Raw genomic sequence first — 24260 nt, forward strand, 5'->3', positions numbered from 1 at the left:
CAAATGTGCATTTTGCAAAGGGACATCAGTTAATTCCGACCTTGGTTTAGAGACAAGCTCCAACAGTTCAGCACAGTCGTGCGGCTCTCCATCATCCTCGGTGGGCAACAAAGTAGCAGGATTTAACACAGTGCACCTCTTCAGGGTCACATGACACATTGTCAGAAGAACATTCTGATAATGGAGCAGTCGAGCTGGTGTTAGATGGGCCGTCTTTGCCTGTGAAATAAGAGCATGTACAGCATGAGGAACGTGTACAGTGAGTTCACACATGGCAACAGTGTCTGCACAAGCCAACACAGCTTCAGTAGCAGCAGTCACAGCTCTCAAACAACAAACCAGACCTCTGGCCACACTGTCCAGCTGTTTGGAATAATACCCAACTGGGCGCTGCTTTCCTCCATGTTCCTGTGTTAAAACAGATGACATAAAAACCATTTTTCTCACAAACAAAAAGGTTAAAAGGTTTAGAATGGTCAGGGAGCCCCAAACAGGGAGAAGTAGTCATGAGTTGTTTCAGTTTGGTCAGAGCAGTCAGTCCCTCTGGTGTCCACTTAAATTTGTCACTCATAGCCATTTTGTGGCCATAAATAAGGTCAGCAAGCGGCTGCACCACCTCAGCATAGTCAGGTAACCACGCCCTACAATACCCTGCCATACCAGTCAATGACATCATGTGTCGTTTAGTAACCGGCTGTGGGACAGAGAGATCCTGTCCCACAGCCGGTATCCTCTCTTTACCCAGCTGACCCAAATACCTCACTGCCTGTGAAACCAACTGTAACTTCTTCATTGAAACTTTGTGGCCATTCTCAGCGAGAAATATCAACAGAGCCCGAGTATCAGTTTCACAAGTTTCCACTGAGCTGGAGCACAACAACAAATCATCCACATACTGAATCAGAGTGCTGCCCTCAGGGGGTATAAAACCCTCCAGATTTTGTGCTAAAGCCGCTGAAAAAATTGCGGCGGATTCCACATAACCCATTGGAGCGACGGTCCAAGTAAAACTCTTTCCTAAAAACGTGAAAGCAAACCAGAACTGAGATTCTGGTGCCACTGGAATACTGAAAAATGCATTTGTCAAATCAATCACAGAGAACCACTCTGCTGTGGGTGGTACCGCCCCCAACAGTGTAGTAACATTAGGAACATTAGGAACGGGCAAAAACTGCATCGTTCACAGGCCTTAAGTCCTGGACAAATCTCCAATCACCTGAAGGTTTTCTAACAGGCAAGATAGGGGTGTTACAGGGTGATTCTGGACAGGGAATTAAAGCACCATTAGCTAACAAGGATGCATGAACAGGTGTAATACCTGCTATTGCCTCCTTACTGAGTGGATACTGTGCTCTAGACGGGCGCCTGGTATCTTTAGGAGTGACTACCATTGGCTCAGCTCCCTTTATTCTCCCAAAATCATACTTGTCCCTTGCCCATAGGCATTCAGGGACCCCTCTCAGGAGGGGTGAGTCTTCACTCAACAACATGATATTGGTAGAAAAAGAAACCTGATCAACACCATGCACACCCCTCTCAGTTGGTGTTCCCCAACTGAGTGGGTAACAACTTGTCAGTGTGCTGGGTGAATAAGTTGACCCATCAGGGTGCATCTCCCAGTCTGTAGCATCAACCAAGCATTTCATCCAAATTCCAGTATCCACCCATTCTACTCTGTCTGATTTTGCCAGGGACACATGTGGTGCGCTATCCTCAAACAGGTAGAGCTCTTTCTGTGCAGGGGTTAGATTAACCCCTAAAGCACAGAAATCACTGCTACAGTATATACCCTCACACTGCACTGACTCATTCTGTAATGTATCACACAGCCATTGTTTCTCATAATGGAGATCTCTTGTCAATGGTGAAAAATGGGAGGTGCAATGTAAGCCTGCTTCAGACATGAAACTGCCCTCGTGGCCCCAATGGGTTTTGGCCATTGAGAAAACACGAGCAATATTGGGCACCTCATCATCAACATCCCATACATAATACCAGTCACAACCCTCAGACATGAACATCAATTGCTCCCCCTCTTCCTCCTCTTCCTCATGAATAACAGTTAAACCGGTTCGGCCACATGTTATGTTGATGCCCAGTTTACACAGGAGGTCCCTGCCCATCAGATTGACAGGACAGTGGTCAGAGTAGAGAAATTGATGTTGACACTTCTCCTCACAAAAGGAGACAGGCAGAGGCATAGTTACCTGCTCTCTGAGTGGGAGGCCTGAAGCCCCTATAGTTTTGACTATTTCATTAGACATGGGAGGTTTTATCATAGCCTTGCAGTTAATGACAGACATAGCAGCCCCAGTATCAACAAGAAATATTAATGACTCACCATTGACGCAAGCCTCCACTGTTGGCTCTACTCTCGGAAGGGTGTGACACTTTAAAAACAAATGCTCTTGTTGCTCTGAGGATTTTAGCACAACTGTCCCTGTCTTCTCATCATGTCAATACTCCTCCTCCTGTCCCTGTCCTGGATTGTACAGGGTCGTCTGTGCCGGCGGCCCCGTCTGCCAGGCTCCAGTTTGTCCTCTGCCTGGAGGGACTCCTTGTGGTCCCCACTGTTGCTGTTGCTGGACCCGTGAGGTGGCCCGACCTGCCATTGCTTGGGAGGTGGCTGCCACGGCTGTTGTTGGAATGGGGCTGTCCATGCATGTGCTCCTTTTCCTCCTCTTCTTGCCCCCTCCTCTCGGGCCCCTCTTCTCGGTCCGCCCCTGTCTTTGTTCCTCTGTGGATTCGTTGGCTCAGAGCAGTCAGCAGCAAAATGACCCGGCTTCCCACAGTTGTAGCACCTGCGCACTCCACCCCCTCGTCCTGTCCCTGCTGGGGCTGCTCCCTTGTAAAACGTCATCTGGGCAGCCTGTAGTTTCTGTGTCTTTACTTTTTCTTCGTTTATTTTTTCTTCCTTCTGTGTACTCTGTTGTCTCTCAGCATGCTTGCAGTGCTGTACCACCGTTGCTAATGGCTCAGTCTCCCAACTGATGCAGGTAGTCCTCACAGCTTTCTCCAGGCCCGGTGCCAGACCCCTCACTAGGGCGTCTTTCAGCAGATCCCCATATGCGTGTTCGTTTGGTCTGATACCGCTGTGTAGCCTGAAACAGGTCTCAAGTCTCTTTCTGAAAGCCTCCAGGCCCTCATCTTTCTTCATAGTGCATTCTCTGATAGCAGTCCAGTCGTTGGATACATCTCCACAATCCTGGCCAGCAGCTCCGTTGCGTCAATCTGGTCCTGATATGCGCCATTCTCAGCCCACAGGTAGTTGCAATCAAACTGTCCCTGTACATCCGCCCACCTGAGTCCCAGTTTCTATTTACAGATATGGGCTATCTCAGCAGCAGATGGTTTGTACTGACCCATTAATACCCTAATCTCTGCTGAATATTTCACAGCGTCCTTACTTGGGTCTGGTAGGTCCTCTACAATGTCTTTGATTTCATCATGTCTCCACGTCCTCTGGACATACACAATGGGGTTCCATGCTACGGCGGCAGCAGCAGTAGCATCATCAGGTTGAGGCTGAGGGTTAGGACAGGCCATCAGAGGGTATTGATGATACATGTCTGATGCTGGGTCGTATTGGAAGGGGGTAGAGACACGCCTCTCCATCCTGGTCCGTAGACGGTCCTTCAACGGGGGAGTCAGCTGGGGTGCCCCTCCGTCCTCACTTTCCTCACTGGAGCTGAGTGGAGGAGCCTTGAGAAAAGGATTGTTGATCTTTTTACCCTTCTGGCGTGCTCCCCCCACTGCGCCTCCAGTGAGACTGGCCGGAGTCACTCCAGACCCTGTCAGGACTTCAGCCAGGCTCCGTGCCAGACGATCAATCACCGTGGTGTTGGGAGAGACAGGGGGTGGGGTTGCAGGTTGTAGTGGTCTTGCATCCAGCGGATCAGCACTAGGCGCCTGAGGAGGAGGGAGGTCCGGCAACACTGGGTAGAGAGTTTGAGGAGTAAAGTAGGGAGGGGGACAGTCTCTGTCATCATCATCCTTCCTATTCCTTCTCACTGTTTCATCTTTCCCCTTCTTTTCTCCTTCCTCAGTCTGAACTACCATATTCTGACAGGGTTTTCCCCGAAATGTGTCCTATCTTTTCTTCCGTTTGTCAGCTTCCCTTTCCCATTTCCTGAATTTCACCCAGTCAATTTGATCCTTTTTTCCTAGTTTACCTTCCTTCTCTACCAATCTCTGTCTTATCTCATCTAAACGCGTCACACTTAGTGTCCCTGTCAAAGGAAAAACTACCCTCTCTATGCCATAGAAGTACCTGTTCCAGAATATCCCTACCCCATTTATCTACCATAACCTTCAAGGCTCCAGTGGGAGGGTCCGGAATGCCTGGTTCTTTGCACTCGCGCACACCCATGGCTCCTTAGTCTCACACACACACAATCTCACTCCCCCTCTCTCTCACACACACACACACACACACACACACACACACACACACACACACACACACACACAGGGAGAGAAAAAAAAAATTACAACAGGAATTCCTTAAGTACTTCACACAGAATTTTACTGATCACCCACACAGGATTGGTCAGATGCTCACACAGAACTGGTCAGGTGTCCACACAGAACATCAGAACATAAAAAGGTAACCCACACAGAGTCTACCTACCGCGCCCACACAGAACGCTCCTACACAATACTTACACAGAGTAACCCAGGGCATACCTGGCTAGCACATTTTAAATCATTGGAATTCACCACCTCTGAGAGTCACTTAGACAATCACACAGATACACAGAATGAGGTCCTTCTTCCACTAGGGCTTCACCAAGCTCTAAGTCCGATCCAACTCAACTTCAAATGTGGTTTGCTCATCTCACCTCTTTTTTTTTTTATTATTATTTTTTTACTATGTTCGGGATGTGGTATCCACTCAGCTCGCTGCCTCTCCGATCTTAGGTTGGTCCATCTGCTCCGTTCTCGAAGTGTGGTCTCCCTGAGATCCCGAGTTTGAGGGATCCCTTGTGCACGATTAGCTAGGTCGTCAGGAGCGGTCACCGAGTGAAGATTCACATCCCATCCCCGTCGCCAAATGTCGTGGAAATTTCCTTAAATACCAACTGATGAGAGAGCAAATCACACGAGTCAGAGTTATGCTTAATCTTCACCTTTAATAATAATTAAGCTTTTGCAATAGCATTTTGACTTTCAACAGTTCAGTATCTCTAATGAAAAGTTGAGAGTGCTTTACACAATGGCAAATGGGATCCTTTATAGCAAAGATCCACCCCCTCCTAGACGACATGACAAAACACAGGTCTTAGGAACTTACACAAAGAAAAAACCTTACTTCAGAGAGAATATCCCCTAGTCAGACAGAGTGGGCTATAAATTATCGTTCAGTTTGGTCTCCTAAACAAAGCTCTTATCTCGTCCTTGGTACAAAATGGTACCAAGACATTACCCCCACCCTATGATATATATCAAATTGTCATTTAGATAGAACCAATTCTATATTACAACCAATCAGAGGACAAACTCACGGAAAGGAGAGTGATAGGGATAGGTCAACAAAGAGGGAGCATAGAATGATTCCAGACACTGTCACCCTCCTTTCCCCGATGAGAAAATTAGGGAGTCACTGGCCCACAGAAAATATATGTTTACACATGATGACCCCTTGACCTCTCCCCTCTCTGCGGCCCATGCAACTTAGTCCTGACATAGAACAGATAACTGCCAATGGCCACCACTATAGTACAACAAAATACATTCTTATGAGAAATAACTCATAAGCATATCATGAAAATAAAACATCTTATCTATGTTACCCAACTAATTCTGATCATTCCACAACAACTCTTGAGACACTCGCGCCCATACCTTTGGGACAGACTCTCGATGGCCTCACCAGGGTGCCATCCCACTTCCGACACCAATGTACAAGTTCAGGGATAGCTCCGGCCACTTCTGCTGTCAGCCCAACCCCTTAACCTTTACACCAAGAGGTCTAAACATCTGGACAAGGTCGCTAGCTGTACAAAGGTCACAACAATATCATCAACTGTAAATACCATTGAATAGCAGGAAATAGCCCAGATTTAGCCTTTTCTGATCGTTTGTGAATCCTGAAATCAATATATATTTTCTGATGGAAAATATTGAGTACTGTTTTTACTTTAAATACGAAATGACATGAGCTGCATACTCCACTAAACCCATAATAAGTCATATTTATATTTTCTCTCCTATTTCCTATACTCAAACATGCATCATGATTACAAACACAGTCAATAACGTCTCTGAATTAAATTCAAGGGGCTTTATTGGCATGGGAAACATATATTAACATTGCCAAAGCAAGTGAAGTAGATAATATACAAAAGTAAAAAAAATATATATAAAAATTAACAGTAAACATTACACTCACAGAAGTTCCAAAAGAAGACATTACAAATGTCATATTATGTATATATACAGTGTAACAATGTACAAATGGTTAAAGTACAAAAGAGAAAATAAATAAACATAAATATGGGTTGTATTTACAATGGTGTTTGTTCTTCACTGGTTGACCTTGTGGCAACAGGTCACAAATCTTGCTGCTGTGATGGCACACTGTGGTATTTCACCCAGTAGATATGGAAGTGTATCAAAATCAGGTTTGTTTTCAAATTCTTTGTGGATCTGTTTAATCTGAGGGAAATATGTGTCTCTAATATGGTCATACATTGGGTAGGAGGTTAGGAAGTGCAGCTCAGTTTCCACCTCATTTTGTGGGCAGTGTGCACACGGTGTCCTTTCTCAATAGCAAGGCTATGCTCACTGAGTCTGTACATAGTCAAAGCTTTCCTTAAGTTTGGGTCAGTCACAGTGGTCAGCTATTCTGCCACTGTGTACTCTCTGTTTAGGGCCAAATAGCATTCTAGTTTCCTCTGTTTTTTTGTTGTTAATTCTTTCCAAGGTGTCTAAGTAATATCTTTTTGTTTTCCCTTTACTTGGTTGGGTCTTTCAGGCTTTGTCGATACATGACTCTACCCGTTTCCTCCAGCATCTTCACAAGGTCCTTGGCTGTTGTTCTGGGTCTAATTGTGTTGCTGTTCTGGTGCACTGTGGGGAATCTTCTCCCTCTCTTCTTAAATCTTGTTTTTAAACCACTCCACAAATTTCTTGTTAACAAACTATAGTTTTGGCAAATCAGTTAGGACATCTACTTTGTTCATGACACAAGTAATTTTTCCAACAATTGTTTACAGACAGATTATTTCACTTATAATTCACTGTATCACAATTCCAGTGGGTCAGAAGTTTACATACACTAGTGGTTAGAGCATTGGACTAGTAACCGGAAGGTTGCAAGTTCAAATCCCGAGCTGACAAGGTACAAATCTGTCGTTCTGCCCCTGAACAGGCAGTTAACCCACTGTTCCTAGGCCGTCATTGAAAATAAGAATTTGTTCTTAACTGACTTGCCTAGTAAAATAAAGGTAAAATAAAAAATAAAATAAACACTAAGTTGACTGTGACTTTAAACAGTTTGGAAAGTTCCAGAAAATTATGTAATGGCTTTAGAAGCTTCTGATAGGCTAATTGACATCATTTGAGTCAATTGGAGGTTTACCTGTGGATGTATTTCAAGGCCAACCTTCAAACTCAGTGCCTCTTTGCGTGACATCATGAGAAAATCAAAAGAAATCAACCAAGTCTGATTCATCCTTGGGAGCAATTTCCAAACACCTGAAGATACCACGTTCATCTGTACAAACAATAGTACGCAAGAATAAACACCATGGGACCACGCAGTCCTGTATCGACATAACCTGAAAGGCCGCTCAGCAAGGAAGAAGCCACTGCTCCAAAACCGTCATAAAAAAGCCAGACTACGGTTTGCAACTGCACATGGGGACAAAGATCGTACTTTTTGGAGAAATGTCCTCTGGTCTGACGAAACAAAAATAGAACTGTTTGGCAATAATGACCATCATTGTGTTTGGAAGAAAAAGGGGGAGGCTTGCAAGCCGAAGAACACCATCCCAACCGTGAAGCACGGGGGTGGCAGCATCATGTTGTGGGGGTGCTTTGCTGCAGGAGGGACTGGTGCACTTCACAAAAATAGATGGCATCATGAGGACAGACAATTATGTGGCTATATTGAAGCAACATTTCAAGACATCAGTCAAGAAGTTAAAGCTTGGTCGCTAATGGGTCTTCCAAATGGACAATGACCCCAAGAATACTTCCAAAGTTGTGGCACGATGGCTTAAGGACAACAACGTCAAGGTATTGGAGTGGCCATCACAAAGCACTGACCTCAATCCTATAGAAAATGTGTGCGTGTGCGTCCAAGGAGCCTACAAATCTGACTCAGTTACACCAGCTCTGTCAGAAGGAATGGGCCAAGCTTATTGTGGGAAATTTGTAGAAGGCCAACCGAAACGTTTGACCCAAGTTAACCAATTTAAAGGCAATGCTACCAAATACTAATTGAGTGTATGTAGACTTCTGACCCACTGGGAATGTCATGAAAGAAAAAAAAGCTGAAATAAATAATTCTCTCCTATTATTCTGACATTTCAGATTCTTAAAATAAGTGGTGATCCTAACTGACCTAAAACAGAGAAATTTGACTAGGATTAAATGTCAGGAATTGTGATAAACTGAGTTTAAATGTATTTGGCTACGGTGTATGTAGACTTCCGACTTCAACTGTGTGTGACATCCATGTTGAGGCCCTCTTTGCGGGGGAGGGGCATAGGTCTGATCTGAGGGGGCCTAAATGGGGTGCGGCCATGGTTGACTTGAGGGGGTGTTGATTGGTTGGGGTGGGGGTGTGTATGTGGCTGGTGGTGTTGTCATCTGGATGTAGGTCCTCTCGGCGTGGGTCCCCTATGTGTAGGTCCAGGGGGAGGGGTCCCGCAGGTCTGGGAGAGTGTCTCGCTGGTCTGGACGGGGTGTCTATTGATCTGTTGCGCCTGTGTGAAGTGTTGGGACTGCGTTTGAGAGCGATGTCCTTTAGAGTCCGGGTGAAGGTAGGCACTGCTGCCTTGTATAGGTGGACCTGGTCATAGAGGCTGTTCAAGTCCAGGATGGAGTGGTGGGCCAGGAAAACATTTGGTTTTGAGGCACTGCCATGGGAAATACTTGCATTTACCCACTGTATGGTAGCAGGGTGGAGATAACCACTTGTGCATTGGGGAAAGTAGAAGAAGCTTTTTCAATCACTCCCTTCAGTGCTGTGGCCACCCTTTCCTGCTGGGTCATTTGTGCCTGTGTGTATTATGTGACTGGGTGAACCTAATTGGTCCTCAGACAGAAGGTCTAGGGCACGCTGGGTATTTGGACACCAGAGTTTAGACACTGCGTTTGGGAAAACGTTTTTCTCTTGTATATATTTCCCATTTGAGCCCATAAGGAGTACAATCTGTGCTATGTGTATGTTGTCAGGAGGGTGGCTGACAGGGGTGAGATTCCCTGGGCTTGGGGTTCTTCGTTTGTCTGTTCTGCTGTGATGTCGACGCTATGGTCAGGGTCTGGTGTGGACTGTTCTGCTGTGGTGTTGAGACTTTTGTCAGGAGCTGAGGTGGGCTGTTCAGCTGGCTTCTCTGCAGGGGTGGCCACCTCTCGTGAGTTGTTCTCTGTCACATGCCATCCCTCTCACTCTCTCCTCCAGCAGTCTGATCCTCTCCTCTAGTGCTCTGTTCTTCTCCTGCTCTTGCTTTTTATTTTGTTGAAGTTGTCTCACCACAGTCCAGATATGTCTCTCTCCACCTCCAGCTTTCCGGGGCTGGTTAAGGGGGTGTTATTGTGCTGGACTGTTGTCACGGTCTGTGCTGACTGGAGTGTAATCACCTGCTGTTCCAGCTCCACCTGACTTACCTCCAGCTGGGTAAATGTATCCTTCATTTCAATGAGGGGGTAGTACTCTGTGCTGGGAGATTGACTTTCCACTTGTGGTTGCTTTTCTGCAGGGTTATATAATGAAGAGGTCTGGTCTGACCCGCTTGGGGTGGGGGTGTCTTTCTCAAGGGAGAGCTTCTCCTGCTGGGCTAATTCTTTGATTAGGTGAAAGTCAGCTGAAACTGGTGTTGCCCTGAACCAATACTGACTTATAGAGATTTATATTAGCTGACTCAGAGTCCTTGTTGTCTAGTGTCCTGAGTTTCCACCCCTCGTTAACAACCCTTTTAGCAGAGGGGTAGTGTGCTAATATAGCACTGTGCCATGCCAGGGGATGGTTTGTGTAGAAGATGAGGTTGCTGTTCCCATTTTTATAATAGTCAGCAAAATGGGTGTCTTTATTTTCCATAAGGAGCTTCATTTTGTGATATTTTCTTGCCTTATCATTCTTTACATACACAGGGTGCTCTATTTTAATTACCTCTGAACAGCGGGAGGCAGCTTCCAAGGCCACTCCATTTGTTTGGAGTAGACTGTGCGACTCTCCTGCCATTGTTGGGCTAAAGGTATTTGACACCTCTCACCTGGCACGTCAGTGCTAATTGAAGTTGTATCAAGCTTGGCAGCCTTAATTTAGCATTCAGTCCTTATAAAGTAATGCAATGTATTTTTCTTCTTGGCTTTTGGAAATAAAATATAGCTTCAGACTAAACATTTTTCACTCAGTTCCAGGTTGGATGGTGCAGTGTGGAAAGTGTTCATGATTCTTTTATTCAAAAACACTCAAACAAAAGCGAAACCGCACAGTTCTGTCAGGCTAAGACACTAAACAGAAAACAAGATCCCACAACCTAATGGTGGGGAAAAGGGCTGCCTAAGTATGATCCCCAATCAGAGACAACGATAGACAGCTGCCTCTGATTGGGAACCACACTCGGCCAAAAACAAAGAAACAGAAGACATAGAATTTCCTACCCGAGTCACACCCTGACCTAACCAAACATAGAGAATAATAAGGATCTCTAAGGTCAGGGCGTGACACTCTCTCACTCATCTATCTATCCTACCCTGCCTTTCTAAAGTCTTCGAAAGCCAAGTTAACAAACAGATCACTGACCATTTCAAATCCCACCGTACCTTCTCCGCTATGCAATCTGGTTTCAGAGCGGGTCATGGGTGCACCTCAGCCACGCTCAAGGTCCTAAACGATATTATAACCGCCATCAATAAAATACAATATTGTGCAGCTGTCTTCAAGAGACCTGGCCAAGGCTTTTGACTCTGTCAATCGCCACATTCTTATCGGCAGACTCAACAGCCTTGGTTTCTCAAATGACTGCCTCGCCTGGTTCACCAACTATTTCTCTGATAGAGTTCAGTGTGTCAAATCGGAGGGCCTGTTGTCCGGACCTCTGGCAGTCTCCATGGGGGTGCCACAAGGTTCAATTCTTGGGCCTACTCATTTCTCTGTATACATCAATGATGTCGCTCTTGCTGCTGGTGATTCTCTGATCCACCTCTACGCAGACGACACCATTCTGTATACTTCTGGCCCTTCTTTGGACACTGTGTTAACTAACCTCCAGACGAGCGTCAACGCCATACAACACTCCTTTTGTGGCCTCCAACTGCTCTCAAATGCTAGTAAAACCAAATGCATGCTCTTCAACTGATTGCTGCCCGCACCCACCCGCCTGTCTAGCATCACTACTCTGGACGGTTCCGACTTAGAATATGTGGACAACTACAAATAACTAGGTGTCTGGTTAGACTGTAAACTCTCCTTCCAGACTCACATTAAGCATATTCAATCAAAAATGTAATCTAGAATCAGCTTCCAATTTCGCAACAAAGCATCCTTCACTCATGCTGCCAAACATATCCTCGTAAAACTGACTATCCTACCGATCCTTGACTTCGGCGATCCATTTACAAAATAGCCTCCAACACTACTCAGCAAATTGGATGTAGTCTATCACAGTGCCATTTGTTTTGTCACCAAAGCCCCATACACTATCCACCACTGCGACCTGTATGCTCTCGTTGGCTGGCCCTCGCTTGATATTCATTGCCAAACCCACTGGCTCCAGGTCATCTATACGTCTTTGCTAGGTAAAGCCCCACTTTATCTCAGCTCACTGGTCACCATAGCAGCACCCACCTGTAGCATGCGCTCCAGCAGGTATATTTCAGGTATGTATCTCTACTCGCACATTCATCTTCTGCACATCTATCACTCCAGTGTTAATTGCTAAATTGAAATTATTTCGCCATTATGGCCTATTTATTGCCTTTAGCTCCCCAATCTTTAGCTCCCCAATCTTACTACATTTGCACACACTGTATATAGTGTTTTCTATTGCATTATTGACTGTATGTTTGTTTATCCTATGTGTAACTCTGTTAACTCCAAAAAGTTCTGGGACACTGTGAAGTCCATGGAGAACAAGAGCACCTCCTCCCAGCTGCCCACTGCACTGAGGCTAGGTAACACGGTCACCACTGATAAATCCATGATTATCGAAAACTTCAATAAGCATTTCTCAACGGCTGGCCATGCCTTCCGCCTGGCTACTTCAACCTCTGCCAACAGCTCCGCCCCCCCCGCAGCTCCTCGCCCAAGCCTCTCCAGGTTCTCCTTCACCCAAATCCAGATAGCAGATGTTCTGAAAGAGCTGCAAAACCTGGACCCGTACAAATCAGCTGGGCTTGACAATCTGGACCCTCTATTTCTGAAACTATCTGCCACCATTGTCGCAACCCCTATTACCAGCCTGTTCAACCTCTCTTTCATCTCGTCTGAGATCCCCAAGGATTGGAAAGCTGCCGCAGTCATCCCCCTCTTCAAAGGGGGAGACACCCTGGACCCAAACTGTTACAGACCTATATCCATCCTGCCCTGCCTATCTAAGGTCTTCGAAAGCCAAGTCAACAAACAGGTCACTGACCATCTCGAATCCCACCGTACCTTCTCCGCTGTGCAATCTGGTTTCCGAGCCGGTCATGGGTGCACCTCAGCCACACTCAAGGTACTAAACGACATCATAACCGCCATCGATAAAAGACAGTACTGTGCAGCCGTCTTCATCGACCTTGCCAAGGCTTTCGACTCTGTCAATCACCATATTCTTATCGGCAGACTCAGTAGCCTCGGTTTTTCGGATGACTGCCTTGCCTGGTTCACCAATTACTTTGCAGACAGAGTTCAGTGCGTCAAATCGGAGGGCATGCTGTCCGGTCCTCTGGCAGTCTCTATGGGGGTGCCACAGGGTTCAATTCTCGGGCCGACTCTTTTCTCTGTGTATATCAATGATGTTGCTCTTGCTGCGGGCGATTCCCTGATCCACCTCTACGCAGACGACACCATTCTATATACTTTCGGCCCGTCTTTGGACACTGTGCTATCTAACCTCCAAACAAGCTTCAATGCCATACAACACTCCTTCCGTGGCCTCCAACTGCTCTTAAACGCTAGTAAAACCAAATGCATGCTTTTCAACCGGTCGCTGCCTGCACCTGCATGCCCGACTAGCATCACCACCCTGGATGGTTCCGACCTAGAATATGTGGACGTCTATAAGTACCTAGGTGTCTGGCTAGACTGCAAACTCTCCTTCCAGACTCATATCAAACATCTCCAATCGAAAATCAAATCAAGAGTCGGCTTTCTATTCCGCAACAAAGCCTCCTTCACTCAAGCCGCCAAGCTTACCCTAGTAAAACTGACTATCCTACCGATCCTCGACTTCGGCGATGTCATCTACAAAATGGCTTCCAACACTCTACTCAGCAAACTGGATGCAGTCTATCACAGTGCCATCCGTTTTGTCACTAAAGCACCTTATACCACCCACCACTGCGACTTGTATGCTCTAGTCGGCTGGCCCTCGCTACATATTCGTCGCCAGACCCACTGGCTCCAGGTCATCTACAAGTCTATGCTAGGTAAAGCTCCGCCTTATCTCAGCTCACTGGTCACGATGGCAACACCCATCCGTAGCACGCGCTCCAGCAGGTGTATCTCACTGATCATCCCTAAAGCCAACACCTCATTTGGCCGCCTTTCGTTCCAGTACTCTGCTGCCTGTGACTGGAACGAATTGCAAAAATCGCTGAAGTTGGAGACTTTTATCTCCCTCACCAACTTCAAACATCAGCTATCTGAGCAGCTAACCGATCGCTGCAGCTGTACATAGTCTATTGGTAAATAGCCCACCCTTTTCACCTACCTCATCCCCATACTGTTTTTATTTATTTACTTTTCTGCTCTTCTGCACACCAATATCTCTACCTGTACATGACCATCTGATCTAATCTGCAAAATTGTAATTATTTGCCTACCTCCTCATGCCTTTTGCACACATTGTATATAGACCCCCCCTTTGTTTTCTACTGTGTTATTGACTTGTTAATTGTTTACTCCATGTGTAACTCTTTGTTGTATGCTCACACTGCTATGCTTTATCTTGGCCAGGTCGCAGTTGCAAATGAGAACTTGTTCTCAACTAGCCTACCTGGTTAAATAAAGGTGAAATAAAAAATAAATTAAAAAAAGTGTTGCTTGTGTCACACTGCTATGCTTTATCTTGGCCAGGTCGCGGTTGTAAATGAGAACTTGGTCTCAACTAGCCTACCTGGTTAAATAAAGGTACAATTAAATTAAACTCATGAATCAGATTATTCTACTAAATCCATCACCGGAGGGCACCCTTTTCGCCGCGTGCACTAACATTTCTTCATTCCAGCCACAAGGGGGAGGTATTGATTATGATACTGAGCCGAGTTGTCTGCTTCTTGCTGCTAGTCTGCCCATCATCATCATTCTCTCATCGTCGGGGTCTGGCTGGCTGGCTGGCTGGCTGGGATAGCAGAAATTGCTGGTTGTTGTATTTGCGTCGGAACTATCAAAGCTCAATCGCTTTGGCTGAAGGATGTGGGATTAAAAGAGAATAAAAGGTCAAAATACCTCCCTGGATTTAATTTGTTCCACGATACTGCCACTACTTCGAAATGTCGGGGAAAATAGAGAGTAAACCAGGTAAGCAAGGCTAGACTGGACTAAATAGCTAACGGCAGCTAGCGAGGGTTTCCACGAAATAACACAGCTACAAATTCAGATTCCACAGCCACAAAGTCAAAGTACAGCATTTTGGTCTTAATTTAAGGTTAGGGTTATTACGGTTAGGTTGGAAATATGAGTTGAAGAAGATAAATTGTATAAATGGGCGGGGTTTAGCCATAATTTAGATTTTGTGGCTATGTTAACTAGTGACGACCTCTCGCTAGATGCTAGTCAGTCTGATTTGTCTGCCTTTTTTCTTCTAGCTAGAAATACGGCCGCATCACCCACCAAACTTTCACATTCTGTCGCAGCGTTAGCTAGGTAGCTACTACCTAGTCAATATTGGCCAAACATTCAATCAGTGTTTAACTAGCTAATATTAGCTAGCTAACCAGGCAAAGTTAGATTGCTAGCATTGGCTAGCTACATGGTAGCCTAGCTAACTGAGTTAACGTGATTGAAATGGGAAAACACAACTTTAATATTTTGTTACAATGTTGCTATAAATCTATTCGCATTTAATTAGTTATCTATCTAGCTAGTTTTTTTATTCTGAAAAGAGCTGGTGGCGAATTTATAGCATGTCTAGCAAACTAGCTAGCTAAGATAGCTAGCTTAAGAGCTAGTTAACCTTCGCTGTCGAGCTACAGTCTGCTGTAGCCCGAATAGAAACTTGTTTGACAGTATTGATAGTAACGTTAACAAGGTAGCTAGTTAATTATAGCTACATCATAATATAGTTTACGTGTCACTGTTACTTTTAAAATACACCTTGACAATGGCCGTCATTCATTCTAGGCTACCTGATAAATAGGGTCTAACTAGCAATGTAGTAGTAGTGTTTTCTCCATCCCTATGATTTACAGCCAGTAGCTGTCAAGGGTTGGTTATTACCCTCCACCACCTGCTCTGACCTTCCTGATCAGGGACTAGCTATTCGAGGAGAATAACAAGTACTTTGTCTAATTCACAGTGTGAGAGTCTTTCTCTTCTCATGGGTTATGAGAACTAGTGTGAGTCATAGTTCACTGAAAACCTTCCTACATCCTCTATGGCTGGAGAGAGTCACTTCTAACTACTTCAGTAAAGTGTCCCCATCTGTAGCCATGTGTTACTCATACCTGCCATACGATTCTGGAATGATTTGATTAAAGTTTATACTGTTTCAGAGAAGACTTAAGGCCTATTGATTTGCTCTCTGTTGGGTTGTTGTGGGTTTAGAAATGGTCATACATCTGGAATACTAAATGGCAGGGCCAGCACTAATCTCAGGAGGTGTTGTTCACTACTGGTTCATGGTGAACTAGAAGTGGTAGGATCAGGATGTCCTTGTTTAGTGTGTGCTGTGATTCTGATCAGTGGCTGCTGGTTGGTGTTGGTTGAATGACTGTGGACAAGCTAACGCATTAATAACAGTGTTAACTCATCGGATGTGTAATTACAGTGGTGTTCAAATGAGCTGATTAGATATAATCTCCTCTAGTCTTAAACGGCCATTGGCAACACATTCCTTTTAGATTGATAATAAAAATGGTGTCGGTTATTTTCCATGTGCACATTAAGTGCTTCCCAGCAGTGGTTGTCAGAGGAAGGCCTTCTTGCTGCCATACAAAGTAGACCCTGTCCCTTTGGGCTCGAACCAGGGACCTTCTGCACATCAACAATATGCACTCACAAAGCAGCGTTACCTATCACTCCAAAAAAGCCTTGGTCCTTGCGGCGCAAGGAATATAACTAGCTTACTTCAAGTCTCAGGGGGAGTTTCATCACTTGCACAAGGGATGCTACTAGCATACCGCCCAACAAGCTAGCGATTCCAAATGGGCTAGGCTACACAGATGGGAGGGGGGGAATTGCGGTACTGTGTTTTATTTTAAATGATGTCATTTTTATGTTTTGCAGGCTAAATGTTACCAGTGCCGGCAGATCAGTTTGGAACAGTCTGAGGCCCTATTGTATATGTGTTCTCTCTTGTAGCTATGATTCTTGATACTTTCCCACTGAGAGATAACTATAGAGGCTATGTCTTTGTTGTGGCAATTTTTTCTTTTTACAATTTACCTTCATCTTCAGTAATCCTCCCACTAGTTCTCTGCAGTTCCTCTTGGTCTAGTGCCATATCCACAAAGCGTCTCAGAGTAGGAGTGCTGATCTAGGATCTGTCCATACAATCATATTAATAATGAACAAAACCCCCAAAACTGATCCTAGATCAGAACTCCTACTCAGAGACGCTTTGTGGAAGCGGGCCCTGATAAGTTCTGATGCATCATTATGCGTGACCTACATTTGTGGTTATTTTGGGGGGCTACTAACAGGCATGACTCAGTCATGCTAGCCAGCAGAATGGACCCGCTTTTTTACAACTGCTTACAGCTGCACTAGGGTAGGTAGAAGCCACAGCATCCATTTTGGAATGGCAGTGTCAGCCAATCAGCTCTTTTGTTGTTCAACGAGACATGCCATTCCATAAAAAGCAAAAAAATGCTTTGTCACACACAGGATGGGTGCAGTGAAAGGTGTTGCTTTACAGGGTCAGCCATAGTGGTACGGCACCCTTGGAGCAAATTAGGGTTAAGTGTCTTTCTCAATGGTACATCAACAGATATTTCACCTTGCCGGCTCGAGTATTTCGAACCAGCAACCTTTCGGTTACTGGCCCAACGCTCTTACTGCTGGCCCTACATCATGTCCTCCTCTCCCTCCCAGAACGTTCCAGATGTAGGGTCTAGCATGAGGACGAATATGGGTTTTTTCTTAACGAGCAGCCGGCGGCAGAGCTTGCCGCCATCCACATCAACCTAGCTGTAGTGGAGTGGGTCGAGAGCTTCAAGTTCCTCAGTGTCCACATCACTAAGGAATTAGCATGGTCCACACACAGGAGGCTAAAAAGATTTTGCATGGGCCCCCAGATCCTCAAAATGTTGTACAGCTACACCATTGATAGCATCTTGACTGGCTGCATCACCCCTTGGTATGGCAACTGCTTGGCATCTGATAAAGGCACTACAAAGGGAAGTGCGTACAGCCCAGTACATCCCTGGGGCCGAGCTCCCTGCCACTTTGACCTCTATAACAGGTGGTGTCAGACGAAGGCCCTTAAAATTGTCAACGACCGCTAAATAGTTAACCAAATAGCTACTCGGACTATCTGCTATTTACACTAACTCTTTTGATTCATCACTTACGCTGCTGCTACTGCTTATTATCTATCTTGTTGCCTTGTCACTTCCACCCTACCCATATGTCCATATTTACGTTAATTACCTCGTACCCCTGCACCTCAGCCACGCTCAAGGTCCTAAACGATATCTTAACCGCCATCGATAAGAAACATTACTGTGCAGCCGTATTCATTGATCTGGCCAAGGCTTTCGACTCTGTCAATCACCATATCCTCATCGGCAGACTCGACAGCCTTGGTTTCTCAAATGATTGCCTCGCCTGGTTCACCAACTACTTCTCTGATAGAGTTCAGTGTGTCAAATCGGAGGGTCTGCTGTCCGGACCTCTGGCAGTCTCTATGGGGGTGCCACAGGGTTCAATTCTTGGACCGACTCTCTTCTCTGTATACATCAATGAGGTCGCTCTTGCTGCTGGTGAGTCCCTGATCCACCTCTACGCAGACGACACCATTCTGTATACTTCCGGCCCTTCTCTGGACACTGTGTTAACAACCCTCCAGGCAAGCTTCAATGCCATACAACTCTCCTTCCGTGGCCTCCAATTGCTCTTGAATGCAAGTAAAACTAAATGCATGCTCTTCAACCGATCGCTGCCTGCACCTACCCGCCTGTCCAACATCACTACTCTGGACGGCTCTGACTTAGAATACGTGGACAACTACAAATACTTAGGTGTCTGGTTAGATTGTAAACTCTCCTTCCAGACCCATATCAAACATCTCCAATCCAAAGTTAAATCTAGAATTGGCTTCCTATTTCGCAACAAAGCATCCTTCACTCATGCTGCCAAACATACCCTTGTAAAACTGACCATCCTACCAATCCTCGACTTTGGCGATGTCATTTACAAAATAGCCTCCAATACCCTACTCAACAAATTGGATGCAGTCTATCACAGTGCAATCCGTTTTATCACCAAAGCCCCATATACTACCCACCATTGCGACCTGTACGCTCTCGTTGGCTGGCCCTCGCTTCATACTCGTCGCCAAACCCACTGGCTCCATGTCATCTACAAGACCCTGCTAGGTAAAGTCCCCCCTTATCTCAGCTCGCTGGTCACCATAGCATCTCCCACCTGTAGCACACGCTCCAGCAGGTATATCTCTCTAGTCACCCCCAAAACCAATTCTTTCTTTGGCCGCCTCTCCTTCCAGTTCTCTGCTGCCAATGACTGGAACGAACTACAAAAATCTCTGAAACTGGAAACACTTATCTCCCTCACTAGCTTTAAGCACCAACTGTCAGAGCAGCTCACAGATTACTGCACCTGTACATAGCCCACCTATAATTTAGCCCAAACAACTACCTCTTTCCCAACTGTATTTAATTTTTATTTATTTATTTATTTTTGCTCCTTTGCACCCCATTATTTTTTTATTTCTACTTTGCACATTCTTCCATTGCAAAACTACCATTCCAGTATTTTACTTGCTATATTGTATTTACTTTACCATCTTGGCCTTTTTTGCCTTTACCTCCCTTCTCACCTCATTTGCTCACATTGTATATAGACTTGTTTATACTGCATTATTGACTGTATGTTTGTTTTTACTCCATGTGTAACTCTGTATCGTTTTATCTGTCGAACTGCTTTGCTTTATCTTGGCCAGGTCGCAATTGTAAATGAGAACTTGTTCTCAACTTGCCTACCTGGTTAAATAAAGGTAAAATAAATAAATAAATAAATAAACATCTACGGTACTCGGTACTGGTACCCTGTGTATATAAACCAAGGTATCGTTACTTTTTGTATTTATTCCTTGTGTAATTATCTTTCTATTATTTTTATATTTTTCTCTGCATTGTTCGGAAGGGTCCGTAAGTAAGCATTTCACTGTTAGTCTACACAATTTGATTTGATAGATAGATTTGTGTAACAGTTGGGATAATGGGACAATTCTAAGTGCAACGCATTTCTCATCCCTGAATTGATGTAAGTTTTTTTCCGAGCCATATCTCACGCCAGTTCCACAGTGTCTTAATATACACAGGAATGCTGTCCGACCCTAGTGCCAGCTGTAAGCAAGTGGGACGGATCTGCTGGCTACAGTCATGCCTGTTGGTCTCACCTTTCTTTACAACCATGGTGGAGAGATTTCCACCCTTGCACAGAGACCGAGCAAACAGGGGAGTGGTTACTGCACCCTCTTGCTCATGTAAATGTTATTTTCAAGTTAGCTAGAGTGGCTGTTGCAGATGGATATATAGCAGTCATGCCATGTTGTTAAAAGTAGCTAGGAACAGTTATTCTCTACACTCAAAATAGTAATTGAAGAACTAAGCTAAGTTCCAGTAGCATTGTGTTCTAGTTAAATTAGTTTTGAAATAGAAGAGGAAGTAATGAGTAGGGCCCGGAAGTTCTAAAACAGGCTATGAAGGCTAATGTCTAAATGTATCTATTACAGGAAGTGAAATGGTTCAGCCCTCATAATGTTGGAAACTGATGCCGTGGCCATATAGGCTTGGTTATATTTTGGTTTAATAGTCAGGCTGCTTGAAGACCTGAGAGCAAAGTGACTCTTTATAGCTTGTGGAGCAGCGGGACATGTCAAGGAAGTACATTCAACAACATCAGAGAGCAGTCAGAACCCATACATACAGAGGCTCCTTTTGGCATTTCAATGTCATGGTGTTGGTTTAAAGTAGGAGCAAAAAGGTGTTATACAGAGGAAACCGAAACATTGGTCCTGAATTTGGACATCTGCCTGTTCTGTTTAAGTTAACGCTGACATGAAGGCACAATGTTTTACTACCTCTTTATTGTTGTGATTTCTGATGATTGTTCCCTAGTTCTTTTTCTATTTTATCTTGACCTCATTTGTTGTTGAATGTCCATAGATGGATCAATTCTGACCAATGAATTCATTTTCTTAGTAACTCAAGCACTGCTCAATTGTTTTTGTGCCCTGTCTGCTATTGGGTTATTGCATTGGAGTGTTTCTTACAACTCATTATAATGGCCTCTGTGTATTAGCCTACTTGATGACTGGGTGTGCCGTAGATGTTGCTGGCAGTAGATGTGAGCAGCAAACGTAGGCCTTTTTGTATTGCTTCAACCTGTCTACACCGCTTAAATCAATGAGCAACTCAATGTCTAGGCTAGGTAAAATATGGGGTGCTTATTTTTTCACCTGTACAAGTGTGGTGTGAAATGCAAAAAACACATTTCCATATCCCACTGAGACACCCTCAGAGAGTGGGGTCACGGCATGTGATCAGCCATTATTGACGGCGACCCGGGAGCAATTAGAGTTAAGAGCTCAAGGACGGCTGGCCGGCCAGATATGTAGGTCCGACCGGCCAGATATGTAGGTCCGACCGGCCAGCCAGATATATAGGTCCGGCCGGCCAACCAGTTAGATCAGCCATTATTGACTGCGACCCTAGAGCAATTAGGGTTAAATAGGGTTAAGTGCTCAAGGGCAGATCGATAGATTTTTCCTCTAGTCAGCTCTGGGATTCGAACTACCAACCTTTTTGTTACTGGCCCAACGCTCTAACTGCTAGGCTACTTGCCGGTGTAAGCTGCTTATTGAAAGTCTTGACTGAAATAATAGTGTACAGTTATTGTACTGGGACTGGGAGTACATACAGTCTTTATTCACACCCACATTTGTGTCCGCCGATCCTGATGATCACTCTTATCGCTGAATGCAGAAATGATATGACGGCAATAGATTTGATTGATTTCTTCTGGAGACCTAGTGGGCATTAGCGAGGTTCACGGCGTTGTTGTCCTTTCCGCATGATGCCTGTCTACCATTGGACACGTGTCCGAACTCCGATGAATGTAAGGCCTCTGCTGCTCAGGCAAGACTTGAGTTGAGCAGACAAGCTGTTGCCACAGGTGTCTCCAGGGGCAGAATTGAGTTGAGCAGACAAGCGGTTGCCACAGGTGTCTCCAGGGGCAGAATTGAGTTGAACAGACAAGCGGTTGCCACAGGTGTCTCCAGGGGCAGAATTGAGTTGAGCAGATAAGCTGTTGCCACAGGTGTCTCCAGGGGCAGAATTGAGTTGAGCAGACAAGCTGTTGCCACAGGTGTCTCCAAGGGCAGAATTGAGTTGAGCAGACAAACTGTTGCTATGGACGTCTCCAGGGGCAGACTTGCGGTGTGCAGCAGCACTCCACACCGTCTGACCTCGGGTCTGCACCGATGTGGAACTAACAGAGCTTTTGTGGAAACCACTGCACATTAGGAGGCTCAAGTGTAGCAATGCACAGGGAAAGGGAATCATAACATGCATAGATCTAGTTTTTATATTGCTATGTGACATGTCTATGAAATTAGCAGGAGACAACAACACACCCAGTGACAATCATAGTTTTTCTCCATAGTTTTGAAAACGGCCTCTTAAAGGAGAAGTCCACTGAATTTGAACAGAATCTGTATTTTGGATGTAAATGGCATGTTATAGAAGTACCCAGACCCTTTTTTGCACTCTCACTTGTTTTTGAGAAACTTATCCCACTAGATATACTTCCTCGTGCTTGCTCAGCAGTTGTGCACACAGGTTGCACAGAGAGGTATCACTCGAGTTGCACAAAATAGAATATAACTTTGCAGATAAAGTTCGTAATGACACAATTTCATGTGTCCAACATCAAAAGGCCTGCATCACTGTACTGAGAGTGTTGTCGTGTCTGACTTATTTGGGGCGTTTGTTCATGTTTTATCTGTGCCCCAGCAACTGCTGAACGAGCACGAGGAAGTATATCGCTGGTGGGGTAAGTTTCAAGTGAGATCGCATAAAAAGTGTCTGGGCACTATAAAATATCCACACCTCTGGTATGCTCCCATGGTGATTCAGTGATCAAACTCAATTCAATACGTATTTTTTTGCGTCTGATAAGAGGGAGCATACCAGAGTTCCAGACTAGAGGTCGACCGATTAATCAGGATGGCTGATTAATTAGGACCGATTTCAAGTTTTCATAACAATCGGAAATCAGTATTTTTGGGCGCCGATTTTTTTTTAAATATTTTTTTTAATACCTTTATTTAACTTGGCAAGTCAGTTAAGAACACATTCTTATTTTCAATGACGGTCTAGGAACGGTGGGTTAACTGCCTTGTTCAGGGGCAGAACGACAGATTTTCACCTTGTCAGCTCGGGGGATCCAATCTTAATACCTTACAGTTAACTAGTCCAACGCCCTAACCACCACCCTAACCACCTGCCTCTCATTGCACTCCACGAGGAGCCTGCCTGTTACGCGAATGCAGTAGAAGCTCATTGCTAGCTAGCATTAAACTTACCTTATAAAAAACTATTAATCAATCATAATCACTAGTTATAACTACACATGGTTGATGATATTACTAGTTTATCTAGCGTGTCCTGCATTGCATATAATCGATGCAACGCTGGGGGATGATTTAACAAAAGCGCATTTGTGAAAAAAGCACAATCGTTGGACGACTGTACCTAACCATAAACACATGCCTTTCTTAAAATCAATACACAGAAGTATATATTTTTAAACGTGCATATTTAGCTTAAATAAATCCAGCTTAACAGGCAATATTAACCAGGTGAAATTGTGTCACTTCTCTTGCATTCATTGCAATCAGAGTCAGGGTATATGCAGCAGTTTGGGCAGCCTGGCTCATTGCGAACTAATTTGCCAGAATTTTACGTAATTATGATGTAACATTGAAGATTGTGCAATTTAACAAGAATATTTAGACTTAGGGATGCCACCCGTTAGATAAAATACAGAACGGTTCCGTATTTCACTGAAATAATAAACGTTTTGTTTTCGAAATGATAGTTTCCGGATTCGACCATATAAATGACCAAAGGCTTGTATTTCTGTGTGTTATGTTATAATTAAGTCTATTATTTGATAGAGCAGTCTGACTGAGCGATGGTAGGCACCAGCAGGCTCGTAAGCTTTCATTCAAGCAGCACTTTCGTGCTGCAGCTCTTCACTGTGCTTCAAGCATTGCACTGTTTATGACTTCAAACCTATCAACTCCCGAGATTAGGCTGGTGTAACCGATGTGAAATGACTAGCTAGTTAGTGGGGTGCGCTCTAATAGCGTTTCAAACGTCACTCGCTCTGAGACTTGGAGAAGTTGTTACCCTTGCTCTGCATGGGCAATGCTGCTTCGAGGCTGGCTGTTGTCGATGTGTTCCTGGTTCGAGCC

General features: G+C 44.8%; 1 protein-coding gene across 3 annotated transcripts in view; it reads left to right on the top strand.

Annotated features, from left to right (window-relative positions):
* The first annotated feature begins 14665 nt into the window (after positions 1 to 14665).
* rapgef1a (Rap guanine nucleotide exchange factor (GEF) 1a) overlaps positions 14666 to 24260 on the top strand; it is a 57371-nt gene continuing 47776 nt past the window's right edge. Inside the window, exon 1 of one of the 3 annotated variants that reach the window (XM_031817916.1) lies at positions 14666 to 14896. In XM_031817916.1, the coding sequence (XP_031673776.1) occupies positions 14869 to 14896 (28 nt within the window). In that variant the 5' untranslated portion in view covers positions 14666 to 14868. The remainder of the gene's footprint in view (positions 14897 to 24260) is intronic. The other 2 variants (XM_031817924.1, XM_031817931.1) reach the window with 2 other exon arrangements.

Source organism: Oncorhynchus kisutch, linkage group LG3 (assembly GCF_002021735.2).
Source record: "Oncorhynchus kisutch isolate 150728-3 linkage group LG3, Okis_V2, whole genome shotgun sequence".
Classification (NCBI taxonomy): Eukaryota; Metazoa; Chordata; class Actinopteri; order Salmoniformes; family Salmonidae; genus Oncorhynchus; species Oncorhynchus kisutch.